We start from the raw sequence: 14,834 nt of genomic DNA on the forward strand, positions 1-14,834 counted from the left end.
CCATTTCTAAAATTTTAAATCTTTTATTCAAATTAGCACAAGGACAATTTTGGAACATAGCACAGTATGTACTGCATAGTATTTACAAAAAAAATAAAAAATCTTTAATTGATTTACTGGTGGCAGAGCTGTAAAAATCATGTCTCAATGGTTTGCTTGTGTAGGACTGAGAAATAAATCTCCTTCCGATATTACTGTGAAAGTCATCTGATTGCCAAAAAAAAAAAAGAACTGGGCAAGAGGAGAACTAAGCAGCATGACACATACAGCAAATATAACGCATACGTATACAGGCATTCATTTCTACCCCAAGTACTACACAGAAAACATTGTCAAGCTATCAGTCTAAATAGTCACGGCCAGATCAAATAGATTGTATAAGTGTTATGTTAAATTTGTGCCAAAAAAAGGGATGGGCTGGGTTGGGTTGGGTGGAGTTTATGTAGCTTGTGCAATAATTAGATTTGAGTAAGAGTCCTATTGCTAAACTGTTTCAAAATCTACGAACAACTGCAGCTGCTGCCTGGTACCCATTATAAATCCCTGGACTGCTGACCGTTTAATAATCTCATCATGCCTATGTTCACCTTGCACACCAATGTATGCCAGAGTGCTGTACCTCCATCTCTGGCATCTGACCTGGTCCTATTGCTTGAAAAGGCCATGGATGTGCCAGCCAAGGTAATGCTGTATGCTGTCTCCTTAGAGGTCAATGTATGTTTGTAATGTTTGTTGCTGTTTTACAAAATCTATTGAAATGGAATATGACTTTTTGATTAATACATTCCTTTTGATTTTTTTTTTTTTTCAAATACAACCCACACTTAATGAGTTTATGGGTATTTTGTTATACGTTCTATATGGAGAGTTTGGCTGGCATTGGTTTACGTTCTATATGGAGAGTTTGGCTGGCGTTGGTTATTTTAGCTAAATAGCCAGTGTTTGAAATGCGATAAAGGAAGTTTGCTTTAGAATATGTGAACGATTGCCTTTGCTTACATGAAAATAGCCATCTTAAATCAAAGGGAATAGAATATTTCCAACATAAAATTTGGTGCATGTCAGTAATCATTTTCTTCCTATCAAAGTATTTACTGGCTAAGCAGTTTCTGAAAAATGCAGCCCTTCTAACCAAATGATTTTCATATTAATCAATCATGTTGTGTATATACATCATTAGCTCCTAATGCCCTTGAGGACCATTCTAAATAATCCTATCAGCCAATGAAGAAGGTTCTCAAAGTCCTTTATATAGCTGTTAGTAAACCTTGTTCACACTTGTGCATCTACATTTTCAAGCATTTTTTGTTCTTTTTTTTTTTTTTTATGGGTATTTGATGCGTTTTTATGCATTTTTCATAGACAATAATGGCATTTCTCTAGTCATGTATTGCTGCCCATTGGCTGATGTGTGACAAATCACATAGGTGTCATTGGGGAAGCAGATTGTACAATGCTGAGAATACACATTACAATATACTTTTACTTATAACTATAATTTCAATCATAATATTGCATCTTTCAGAAACTGGTTGTAGTGAATGGTTTGATAGCAACCCAGATCTGGCATTTAACCCTTAAAGTGACCCTGTCACTGGAAGGCCACTGGATAGGTAAATGTATTGCCTCTACTATTATAGGCTTCCTTTGGTTGAAGAAGTGGCCTTTGCAGAAATCTATTGTACTGAATATTTTATCCTATTTAAATCCTAACACTCAAGCCCAATTCCAGGATCGATTTCTCCTGTGACTGAATCATTACAATATGTTTCCCAATCAACGCATTCTTTTTCCCATTGGACACTTTCTGAGATATGCTGTATTCCATTTCTTTGAGGTCTTGGTTATGTGCAGATTTATTTTAAATCCTCTGGAGCTGGTGGGAGGATTTAATGCAGGGGCACACTTTTATCCCGACATCTTCCCTTACTAATTTAACTACATCTCTCACAAACACATGTGGCTGTGGATAAAAATGGGTGAAAGGTGGCCAGAGGCAGGGAAAGATGGGGGATGAAACAGGGAAGGCAAAAAATGAAAATTCTTAGTACATTTGGTGACTTGGTAAATGTCATTCCAAAGTACTTCAAAATCTAGTTTGCTTTTAAAATTTGATTTTGGAGTGAATGAAAATCACATACTCGGTTGGAAATTGGTTTCTCTGATAAAGATTTTCCATCCTGCTCCTTCGAATATTCATGTCACTGCAGTCAAAAACATCGATTTGACCTCACTAATGATCAGACCTTCAAACGAACACTCTTAAAGGGAAAACTTCAAATTAAATTCTACTCGTGTATGGCCAGCTTAAATCCCACGCTGCTGTACTTTATGTAAGCAGTTGCAGCTGAAGAACTACAGAGGGTGCGGTGAGGAATCTTGCAGATCCCCAAGGCAAATCAAACCCGTTAAACTAGTGCTCGGAAAGGAGCTTAACAAAAGATGGGCAAGGAGGACCTGATTGCAACACACAGTGCTGACAGAGGTACATTAATCTATTATTCGCAACTGACTGACCAAAGATATTTTTTTTTTTGGACTTCGGCTTTAACACTAACCTTAGCTCCTGAAATCTTGGACCTTATCAGGCACTGAAAACATCAATACCAGATCATTGTTTGCCCATTGCCATTGATAGACTCAAGCATATTTGGATCCTACCCCTATCCTACCAGGAAGCTGTCACTGTGGACCGCCAAGCATAAGCGAGCATGACATTCCCTGGCCCAAGTGGCTGCAGGGTGGGGAGTGCATTGACCCAGTGGTGGAACTACCAGGGTCGCAAGAGTCACACTTGCGAACTGGCTCTGGTGTTTCACCACTGTGGTGGGGCCCCAAAAGCCCGGAAAGTGGCTCAATAATAGCTGGGTGCAGTTATGAGCAGAGAGTGTATACACTCTCTCACATTGCATAGACCCAGCACTGAAAGCCCGCCCTCCCCCTCCTTGCATGGACAGGAGAGGAGAGAGAGACCAGGATCGGCTCCTCCTCCTCCTGCCCCTCTCCTGCTGTGTGGTCCAGCGGCCCTGCCCACATTCAAATCCCTGGCAGTGCTGTGCCTCACAAAGGGGTTGAGTGAGTGGGAAAGCCCAACAGCAGACAACTAGATAGAGGAGGAAATGTGTAACCAGTCCGAGTCTCCATGTTGAGTAAAGTGTTCCCCCTCCCTCCCTTCTCTTGCCAGCTTCTGAGCACACTAATGTAGGGGAGAGCTCTGTGGACTGTAATGTAAAGGGGAACTCTGATGTAAGTGGGGGCTTTGTTGAGCCAAGATTCCCTTACATCAGGGTTCCCAGAGCACCCCTTACATCAGATTTCCCCTTTACATTAGAGTCCACAGAGCTCCCCCTAAGGGCTCTTTCACGTGGGTGGACTCTGTTAAGCAGAACCGCCTGCTCAGCAGACAGACTGCTGTTCTCTATGGGCCGGTTAGATGTAAACGGACCGCCCTTCGGTTTTACATATGATTCTCATCCGATTCGCTAGATGGATGGTGAGCGAATCCCCACCTGTCTGTTTTTATCAGAACAGATGCAGGCGCATAGAGAACAATGGGTGGCCCAATCAGTCCGCTCGTATAAAAAGGCACTTACAGTACAAGTGGAAATTCTGCAGACTCTGAAGTAACAGGGGCTCTGAGAACCCTGATTAAAGGGGCATGCTGGGAACGATGATGTAAGTGGGGGCTCTGGTTACCAGGGACCCCCTTATATCAGAGTTACCCTTTAGACCATAGTCTGCAGTGTTCCCCTTACATCAGAGTTCTCACTGTTCTTCCTTAAATCAAAGTCCCCAGAGTTCTCCTTTATATATCACAGTCTGCAGAGTTCCCCCTTGCAGTGTAAAAGGTAACTCTGTGGATTCAGATGTAAATGGGAAACTTTTCGTATTTAGATGTAAAACAGAACTCTGTGTATTCTGATGTAAAGAGGCAACCCTGTGGACTCTGATGTAATCGGGGACTCTTGTGATTAAATATATACTATTAGAATTGTTATTTAATCACAAAATATATGTATAGTGTATACTACAAAACATAATTTGCTGTGCACTGCTAAATTCTTTAGGATTGGCTTTAAAAAAATCTGGCAACTCTACCCAAGACGCCAGGAAGGGGTCCCGCTGCAGGACTATAATTAAGGGCCCCACGATTGGAGAAAAGGACTTCTGAACCATTGGGAAGGGTCCTGGGACCAGAGGTCAGGGGGGCCCTTCATGGTTTTTTACACAGGGGCCCTGAAGCTTCTTGCTGCGCCTCTGCTTTGACCGCTGATAATTGGTGGTCTGTCATAACAGCTTCCTGGCAGGATATCTCAGGTGGGTTCAGGCTAGGATTCGGACATTCCTGTGCTCATCTGTACCTATGGCAAATATTTTTCATACTTAATCCCTGTAGTCAAACCTAATTCCTCTGTGATAATGATTTGCCTATTAGTAGATGCATAAGTGTTGTGTTTTACTTGCCGTATTTTAGTACAAAATAGAATAAAAAGTTATAATTAAAGGGTAACTCCACTGTCGTAGGGGAAAAAAAAGTAGCAAATAAATAAAAAATGATATAACGTATACAATTGTGACACAAGTCATATACTGTAATTGACTGTTATTAAAAATGAACTTTCCTTTTCAATCTGCAGCCGCTGTAATTTTCTGTAAAATGCAATGCAATATGGCGACCTGGAGGTGTTCTGTACACAGAATGTGTACAGAACGCCCCCCACAAACATCATTTCCTGCTTGTGTGATTGGCTCACTTATTTTCCCAGAAGTCTGCACTAAGATACAAGTCAGATTTCAGGCATCCCCTGCAACAAAAATTTCATTTTTGGTGAGGTACTCCCAATAGGAAATCACGGCTAAAGGAATGCAGGCCCAGCAGATTTCCTCATTAGTGCCCTGCAGGTGCACAGCTGATTGATAATTATGAAACCACATCCCATTAGATTCATTTTCCCACATGGACACAGGCAAACACACAGGGGTTTCTTCAGAATAACAAAAGGTAGGAATCTAGAACAAAGTTTGTTAAAAATCCTTCTAATGTACATAATCACCCAGAGAGGAATCATTTCTTCTCAACAAAAGTGGAGTTATGATTTAAAACAATAAAAGGTTATTTCTGCCTTTTCCTTTAGAGCACAGTCTTAAAGTATAACTAAAGGCAAAACTTTTTTTTTTTTTTTTTTTAGTTTTGTATAGAGAGGGATTCAAACGCTTGTCGGGTTTTTTTTTTTTGCTGTCTGTCCGCCCATTACAGAGATTCAGCTTCTTTAATTTGACCTGTTTACCATTATCATTGAAAGTGAAAATAAAAGAAAATCCTAAATTTTGGGTTGTCCCAGGAAAAGCATTGGAGGGGAGATCATGTAATTGCAACACTAGTTGTGGTGACCTGGGGGTCCCAAGGGAATTTCCCTAATTTGCAGGGATTACCTTTCACTTCCTGTTTGGCTATGGGGCAGGAAGTGAAGGAAATTCTCAGCAATGGGATACAGATGGTTAAAATAAAAATCTGACAGGGGTTATAACCCTCCCTTGCTCTATCCCAAATGAAATAGTTCTACCTGAACATATTCCACTTTGTTCACTGAATAATTCCCATGTTTCTTTTTTGTCTTTTTAGTACTTTGCTATATTAATTAACACTGATCAGCAGCTGACTTTTGGGAATACATCGGATCCTTGTGCTGTGTGCTCATTGCAAAGCATTGGAAAGACTGGAGGTCCACAAAATGAAAATTACTCCAAACTTCTGTGTGAATTTCTGAATAAAAAGCTGCACATATCCCCCGAGAGGCAAGTCTACATGTTATTTTTTTTCTAACGAATGATGAGGGTAATAAATACTGATGTGCTCAATGCCTTACCTCTCAGGCCAGGTATTTAAGATGGTCATGGAACACAAAAGGTAACATGTCAAATATACAGCTGCAAGAAAAAGTATGTGAACCCTTTGGAATAATATGGATTTCTGCACAAATTGGTCATAAAATGTGATCTGATCATCATCATCATCTAAGTCACAACAATAGACAAGCACAGTCTGCTTAAACTAATTACACACAAAGAATGAAATGTTGCCATGTTTTTATTGAACACACCATGTAAACATTCACAGTGCAGGTGGAAAAAGTATGTGAACCCTTGGATTTAATAACTGGTTGAACCTCCTTTGGCAGCAATAACTTCAACCAAACGTTTCCTGTAGTTGCAGATCAGATGTGTACAATGGTCAGGAGTATTTCCTGACCATTCCTCTATACAGAACTGTTTCAAATATTCTTGAGATGTCTGGTGTGAATCGCTTTCTTGAGGTCATGCCACAGCATCTCAATTGGGTTGAGGTTAGGACTCTGACTGGGCTACTTCAGAAGGCATATTTTCTTCTGTTTAAGCCATTCTGTTGTTGATTTACTTCTATGCTTTGGGTCATTGTCCTGCAAAAGTAAGGGAAATGAAGAGGGGCAGCGATATCAAATGTGCTTTATGCGCCTTGTGTCGGGTTTTGTCTTTTTGCGGGTGTGTGTCGGATCCGAAGAGTTTTAGAAAAGCAAAGTTTAACCGCCCAGAAGCAAGGACAAGATATATGAGATTGTACCAGAGATCCATCCCATATTGATTTCGTGCAGGACAGGAGTGGTATATTGTTCAAGGCTCGAGTTAACATCCCTTCTGGTAAGAGTCCAGCCACTCTTTTCTTTGGGGAATAGTGCCAGCCTTATTCATTTGGAGCTTTTCTCTTCGCTGCATTATCTCTGGAGCAGAGCTATCTTTTTATGCCCTTATTAACTCCATCTTCTGGTAAGCAGTAAAGCTGGTGGTGGGACGCTGAACCTTCCTTCACGTGGTCTACACAATTTCAGTCTTATTGTTTCTTCACCGGAGAGTTTTGGATATTGACCTTTTTTCACCTGTTCACATTATATTTGGACTATTTTTTGGACACTTATTTGGTTGGACACTATCGTTTGATACACAAGGGTGTTTTTTGATTCAGATGTATTGATTTTTCACTTGTTTTGTTATTGCACCTATATATCGCAGCACTAGCATCCATTTATTGTCACAGCACTCATTTATACTTTGATGTTTATGATTGTATGTTGTTTTTTGGTTAGCGCACCTGATTTTTATTTATTCATTGTCCTGTTGCAACACCCATCTTCTGTTGAGCTTCAGCTGGTAGACAGATGGCCTTAAGTTCTCCTGCAAAATGTCTTGATAAACTTGGGAATTCATTTTTCCTTCAATGATCGCAATCCGTCCAGGCCCTGACACAGCAAAGCAGCCCCAAACCATGATGCCCCCACCACCATACTTCACAGTTGGGAAGAGGTTTTGATGTTGGTGGGCTGTGCCTCTTTTTTGCCACACATGGTGTTGTGTGTTTCTTCCAAACATCTCAAATTTGGTTTCATCTGTCCACAGAATATTTTGCCAGTACTGCTGTGGAACATCCAGGTGCTCTTGTGCAAACTGTAAACGTGCAGCTATGTTTTGTTTGGACAGCAGTGGCTTCCTCTGTGGTATCATCCCATGAAATCCATTCTTGTTTAGTGTTTTACGTATTGTAGATTCGCTAACAGGGATGTTAGCATTTGCCAGTGACTTTTGTAAGTCTTTAGCTGACACTCTAGGATTCTTCATCACTTCATTGAGCAGTCTGCGCTGTGCTCTTGCAGTCATCTTTACAGGACGGCCACTCCTAGGGAGAGTAGCAGCAGTGCTAAACTTTCTCCATTTATAGACAATTTGTCTTACCGTGGACTGATGAACAGCAAGGCTTTTGGAGATACTTTTATAACCCTTTCCAGCTTTATGCAAGTCAACAATTCCAGAGATGTATAGTAACTAAGTAGAACTACTTCACTACTGTACTTAAGTATCGAAAAGCAGGATCTGTACTTTCCTAGAGTATAATTTTTTTCTCCTACTTCCACTTTTACTTCACTACATTTTTTCAATGATTTCAATACTTCTACTCCGATACTTTTTTTTTTGTGCTGCATAGTTACTTGTTACTATTATAAAAATTACCACTGCCAGAACAGTAGATGACTCATGAAGCTCAAAACAAGACAGATGACAGGCCTCGTAGTAGAGCGTAGCATCTGGCAACGCCATGCCGCCACATAATTTGGGCATACGAAGAACCCGTAATGCCAAGCGCGGAGGGCCCCTGGTCCATAGGAACTCCCGGAACAACCGATTCACCTTCTTGAGAAAAGAAGACGGGACGGCTATGGGCAATGCCTGTAGCACGTAGAGAAGGCGAGGCATCACATTCATCTTGATAATATTGCAGCGGCCAAACCAGGAAAACCTCCCGCTCCGCCAGCCTTCTAGATCTCTCTTTATTTGGGCTAAAAGAGGAGGGAAGTTGTATTCAAAGATCCTACTCGGGCAATTCGGGAGAGAGATCCCCAGGTATCGAATATGGGACGAACCCCATTTGAAAGGGAAATCAGCTCTGAGGAGATTCGAGAGAGCGGACGGCAGCCCGACCGAAAGCGCTTCAGATTTCTGTTGGTTAATTTTATAAAACGACAGGGATTCATACACGCGAAACTCCCTCAGAAGATTCTACCTGTACTGTGAATGTTTACGTGGTGCGTTCAATAAAAACATGGCAACATTTCATTCTTTGTGTGTTATTAGTTTAAGCAGACTGTGATTGTCTATTGTTGTGATCAGATCACATTTTATGACCAATTTGTGCAGAAATCCATATAATTCCAAAGGGTTCACATACTTTTTCTTGCAGCTGTATTACTACACAGTTATCACATACTGTAGTTTAATTTAAAGTGGAACTTTAGTCCAAAACAAAACATAGGTGAACAGGCAGGATTTTTAATGCAGAAGAGACATGCTTTGTCTGTTCTGCATTGAAGTTGCTTACCTGTTTTTCCACCCCTGTACACTGAGCTTTACATGCGCAGCTCCCTGCACAAATTCAGCAATATCGAAGCTGATGACACTCCTGTGCATGGGCAGGATTGATGTCATCACAGCCCAGCCAATGGCGGCAGCCAGCAATCGAGACCTGGAAGTTCTAGGACAGCACATCACTGGATTGAAGGTGAGTATAGTTCTGCTTTAAAAAGGAACTAAACCTTCCTATCCTTTTTAGCCAAGGAAGCTTACCATCCTTTGTTTAATCTGCACCTGCCATGGTGCTGCACATGTTATCAGTTATATCACCAGCCAGTTGATGGTTTGACAATTCGGTTGTGAGCACAAGCTTTTTTTAACCTGTTAAATCAATAGGTTTAGTTGTCAGCCTGGTTCAGGTGAAGCATAGCATACAGGTATGTGCAGAGACCTCTGGGTACCTGAATGTTTTCTAAATGTCAGTTGCTTTCATAAAGTAAGAGAATATTTTAAAGTAGAGCTAAATCCTCCTCTCCTACTATACAGCCATTAAAGTCACCATCTTAAGCTGGCCATACACTAGCCGAAAAATGGTTCAAACTAATTTTCGAAAAATGAAAAATCTGCCGTGAGAGCAGACAATGGTGCCATCATGTAATGACCAAATTTTGAACAATAAATCGTTCAATGGACATAAATGTGTTTTTCGTTCAGATTGTCACATATGCCTAGTGCAAACAGTTTGGCCGAGAAACACATTAACCTTTTCAATTTATTGTTCATGTGGCAGAATTTCCCAAACTGTTCCTTCAATTTTTCAGCTCTGAAAAGTTAAAAACAATTTTCTATTTTTGCCCATTAACTGGACGAAAAATTAACGATCGGACCAAATGACAGATTTTCTAACGATTTTTCGGCTAGTGTATGGCCAGCATTAGTCTCTGTTTGATCTACCGTTGCCAGGGTGCTGCACATGTGATCAGTTATGACTCCAGCCATTTGATGGCTTTACATTTCAGTTGACATTGCATAGTAACATCTGTGACAGTTACCATTCACAGTATGCCTTAGGCCCCTTTTACACTTGCGGACCGTTCAGATCCACCTGTCAGTTTTTCAGGCGGATCTGAACGGATGCCCCATGCATCTCTATCGGGCATCGGATGTCAGCAGAGACATGTCCACTGACATCCGATCTGATCCTGTCCGTCAAATCTGGGCGGGAGAAAACCCTATTTTCCATCCGTCTGGTGGATCGGATGAGAACGGACAGGCGGTCTGTTCTCATCCAATTCACCAACAGAGACAGCTCTGTCTCTGCACACAGCGCGGAGACAGAGCTGGCCATCCGCCTGCTCAGCGGGGGATCAGCGGATCGATCCCCCGCTGAGAAAAACGGAGTCCGCTGATGGAGCGGCATGTGTGAAAGGGGCCTTAAATGTAACTGTTTTGGAAAACTGTTAAATCGACGGGCTTTGTTCTGCTTTAAGATGTATTACTGGCCAAGATAGACCAGTTTTAGAATTTCAGTTGAATACATGACATCTTTAGTAATAAAGATTGGCAAATAAGCAATCACAACACATTAACCAGAGAGCAGGCACGAGTCAGTATGAAGACAATAGCTGTGTAGAATTTGGTAGGTAGACTTGAACCAGAAATGAAATGGGGTCAGTAAGAGAAGGCCAGTACTTTACAGTGGGTGGTTGATACAGACCAACTATCAAGAAAGGGTCAGTGACAAAAGGGCAAATTCCCACATCCCTCCCAAAAGAATGGTCACTTGTATTCAGGGAATGTGGAATGGCAGCATCTATAACATTCCTGTGTATGCTCACTGAGCTGTTCCCATGAAAGAGAACAGACATTGCAGAACCAATTCCAAACAGCAGCCATTGACCTTTCATTGAAAGATTGATTGGCTGCTTACACTGGCTATAAAGAATCATAGCACTGTGTCACTTGGATATTGTTGGACCTGTTCCAAATGTGTAATTTTTTTAACACTAATCTCTAGACAGATATAGAAGACACAAATCATTTTCAAATCAAAATGATCTTCTCCACTCCTGTCTTTCATCTTCGGCGCCTATGCGAGTGTGACGTTACTCTCCTTCTGGCAAGATCCTGGGGAATAAAGCCTCTTTTAGACCCTCTGTCAAGTTTTTTTTACTGTCTGTGTCCCCATTGTACAGTCACTTTATTTGTACAGGTGACCATTATCAACATGAAAGAAAGTGAGGGTGAATCCACAATTTTAGCGTTGTCCCCAGGACAAAAGGTAACAAGAATTCTTCAAATGAGAACACCTGTTTGGGGACACCTATCTAAGAGGGGCATTTCCCCCACTTAGGGATATTATATCTGACTTACACTGGCCTTCGATTGATCAAAATTTGGCCAGTTCAGCAGGAACCGGATGAATTTTGTAATGTTGTCATTTTCATTAGATCAGCAGCTGCAGTGCTGATATCAGTGTATTCTGAAAGCAGAAGAGTTCTCACTGTCAGAATACAATAGCACAGTAGGGAGTTATCCCTTTGTCTAATCAAAAAAAAAAAAAATGGACCCATCTATAGCCAGCCTTAAAGCGGAGTTCCGGGCACAAAAACGATATTTTTTTTTTTTGTGCCCGTCCGCTAGTTCAGCCTAACCTGAAAAGGAATTGGATAGTTAGATTTTTTTTTTTTTAAAACTCACCTTGTAATTGACGATCGTAAATACTCACCTATGACAGTTTCCTCCTCCAGCGCCGAGGCTCTCCCCGTCACTTCCTGCCTCGCAATGATTCCTGGGAGCTAAACGTCATAGCTCCCAGGAATCAATGCGCCGCACCGGCCCCGCTCGTCATTTCCGGGCGACGCCGCATTCCCCTGCTAAACAGCTTCTGGGCATGCCCAGAAGCTGTTTAGGAATGCGGCGCCGCACCGGAAGTGACGAGAGGGGCCGGTGCAGCCCATTCTGGGTCACGAAGACGCGGAAGAAGACAGAGAAGAGGACCGCGCCGGCTTCAGCTGCCCACAACCGAGATGGAAACGCTGTGGAAGAAAACTTCTAAGTAAGTATTTCTTCTAAAAGGTAAGTGCGAACCGGGACAGATCAGACGCTAGCCATTGTGGAATGTGCTAGCCCTGACTGTCCCGGGGGTATGTTAAAAAAAAAAACGTTTCTCTGCCCGGAACTCCGCTTTAAGCCCCGTACACACGTAGCTATTGTAGGCCGAACAATCGGCCGTCTTTTGTCCGGTGCTGTCCTGTCGGCTGAAAAGTGCTAAAGACTGCACACAAATTTTGTCGGCCAACAACAGCCGACTGCAGAAGTGATGTCATGTGATGGTTAACTTTCCGTGTCTTTTTTCTTCTCTGAGTATGCCCAGTCTTGCTAATCTGCTGTTTGTCGGCCGAATTCTGTACTGACTGGCGAACAATCGGCCATTCTGGTGACGGCCAACAAAAATTTTAAAGTCTGCACGCCAGATTCTGTTCGGCCGAAAATTCGCTGTTGGTTGTCGGAAGCATCATACTAACTAGCCGACAATCGGCCGATCGGACGGCGGCCGAATATTTACGGCCGACAATCGCTACGTGTGTACGGGCCTTTACTGTTTTGCCTCTGGGACACAAAATAAAGAGAAATTTTCCCATTGGTACACAGAGGAAAAAAAAACTTGTTTTAAGCAGTAGCATGTAGTGCATTACAACTTATGAAAAATGTCATACAAAAGAGTTGCAGGATGAGCCAACGACAGGCAAAACAGAGTTTAGCGAGGAGTCAAGTTAAGGAAATAAATTCCTGGCAACACAATGCTATACTGAGCTATTTTTGTAGGAATTTATCAATTTTCAAGAAAATAGATATAGCAGGTTATGACATAGTGTGTTTGAAGGCGTAATTATGAAATATATCCGTTATTATGGTCCCTTGTGACAAAGTATGCATGGAAATTTCGTATTACCATATAATTGAAGTAAAACAGGACTACTACATGCTCTGCAATGATTTTTTAGCAAACTACAGAGTATATTTCTACCTGCTTCTGTTCTGGACATAATACACTCCACTGAAACTGTTAAAGGAAGAGTCTAACTTGTGTATCTGCAAGGAGGATGCGGGTGCCAATTTAATAAGACTGAATAACTGTCACTTTGCCCATTCAGTACACACTAGCTGAATGACATTTTAGTATGCTAAAGCACAATGTACCATTAGCAATTACCATTTTTGAATAAAATACATGCATTATTCTTATCTTTAGCTGCATATCAGCACTGCTTATCTCCTGCAGCCTCTTCCAGTCACTTCCCCTGCACATGATCCAGTGATGACTGCCTATCATTTTCTCAGATCGTTCTTGATTGTGACAACAGTGGACCATGTCTGTGCTATTAGTCTTGGCATATCCACTTTTAGCTGGAAAACAGTTGGGAAACAGGGATTATTGTAATGAAAGCTGCGTTTTTTAAAAATATTGAAGATTTTTAAATGACATTACCATTCTAAAACATATACGAGAATTTAGTAATTTATTCCAATTCAACTCCTATTAACCAAGAAATGGGTGACACCTTCCAGCTGTTCAGTATAGCAGAGGTGTATAAATCCTAGGACTGGCTGAACACAGTTCTACCTTGGTATCTGAAATGGCAGAAAGTAACACTTTAAAGTGCAAAGTTTTTAGGCAAGGGAAACACTTCTGACACTTCCCCAGTCAGACAGGCCCGAATAAATCCTCAAATAGGAATCCACTGTCTCTGGTGTTTTTTTTTTTTTTTTATTATATACAAACATTTAAAAATAATCAATGTAATCATGTAGAGTTTAATTGGAAAAATTAGTTCAATAGTAGCAAATATTTTGAAATGTAAAAGACTAGGGAAAAATCTTGGCTAATTCCATCGTTAATACATGTTTTAATTTGGTAGTTTTAGATTTGTTTTCATGTGGATTAATAGCACTGTGTTTATTCTTTTCCTAGGGTTTACATCAATTTTTTGGACGTGAAGAGTGCTAATGTTGGTTGGAATAGTATTACTTTTGCGAAAGTCGAATTGTGATACGCCGGACAGATGCCATTCTTTTCTCCAAGCCTTTTTCTTTATTGCCATGCTAATGCTTTGCTGTCCTGTTGAATAAACTGCACTTATTTGCATAAATATCAGTTGTGTTGAGGCTTATATTAAAAACCATTGTATGAATAGCAAATGGGCAAACATATACACATTAGTAAGGGGGAAAGCATTTCAGTGCCAAAATGCAAAAAAAAAAAAAATACATACAAAATAAAGCCATAGCTTGTTTGTAAAGGAGAGTGTATTTAACCACTTAAGCCCCGGAGGATTTTCCTGCTAAAAGACCAGGGGGTATTTTGCAATTCGGCACTGCATGACTTTAACGGACAATTGCGCGGTCGTGCGACGCTGTACCTAAACGAATTTGACGTCCTTTTTTTCCCACAAACAGAGCTTTCTTTTGGTGGTATTTGATCACCTGTGCGATTTTTTGATCACGCGCTATAAACAAAAAAAGAGCGACAATTTTGCAAAAATAGCAATATTTTTCACATTTTTTTATATGAAATTCCCCAAAAAAAATGTAAAAATCAAAATTTTTTAACATTTTTGGCCAATTTGTTTTATCCTACATATGTTTGGTAAAAAAAATCGCAAAAAGCGTATTTTGATTGGTTTGCGCAAAAGTTATCGCGTTTACTAACAAAGGGAAAGATTTTTGTCATTTTTGTTGTTTTTTTTTTTAACGCGTAATGGCGGCGATCTGCGATTTTTTTTGCGGTACTGCGACATTTCGGCGGACAGATCGGACCCTTGACTGACATTTTTTACACTTTTGGGGTTACCAGTGACATTTCTACAGTAATCAGTGCTATATATATGCACTGTTACTGTAAAAATACACTGGTAGTGAAGGGGTTAACTTTATTTGGGAGGGAGGGGCTGTGTGTG

The 14,834-nt window shown here is 41.0% G+C and overlaps 1 protein-coding gene across 1 annotated transcript; it reads left to right on the plus strand.

Moving 5' to 3' along the window:
* The first annotated feature begins 443 nt into the window (after window positions 1-443).
* Window positions 444-14,029, plus strand: LOC309565248 (macrophage migration inhibitory factor-like). Its single transcript, XM_082270123.1, has 3 exons — window positions 444-681; window positions 5,624-5,796; window positions 13,850-14,029. Exons 1-3 carry the CDS (start codon window positions 574-576, stop codon window positions 13,926-13,928), a joined length of 360 nt encoding a protein of 119 aa, XP_082126249.1. The 5' UTR covers window positions 444-573; the 3' UTR covers window positions 13,929-14,029.
* The last annotated feature ends 805 nt before the right edge of the window (window positions 14,030-14,834 follow it).

The sequence above is a fragment of the Pelophylax lessonae genome (assembly GCF_965119305.1).
Source record: "Pelophylax lessonae genome assembly, chromosome: 1".
Lineage (NCBI taxonomy): Eukaryota > Metazoa > Chordata > Amphibia > Anura > Ranidae > Pelophylax > Pelophylax lessonae.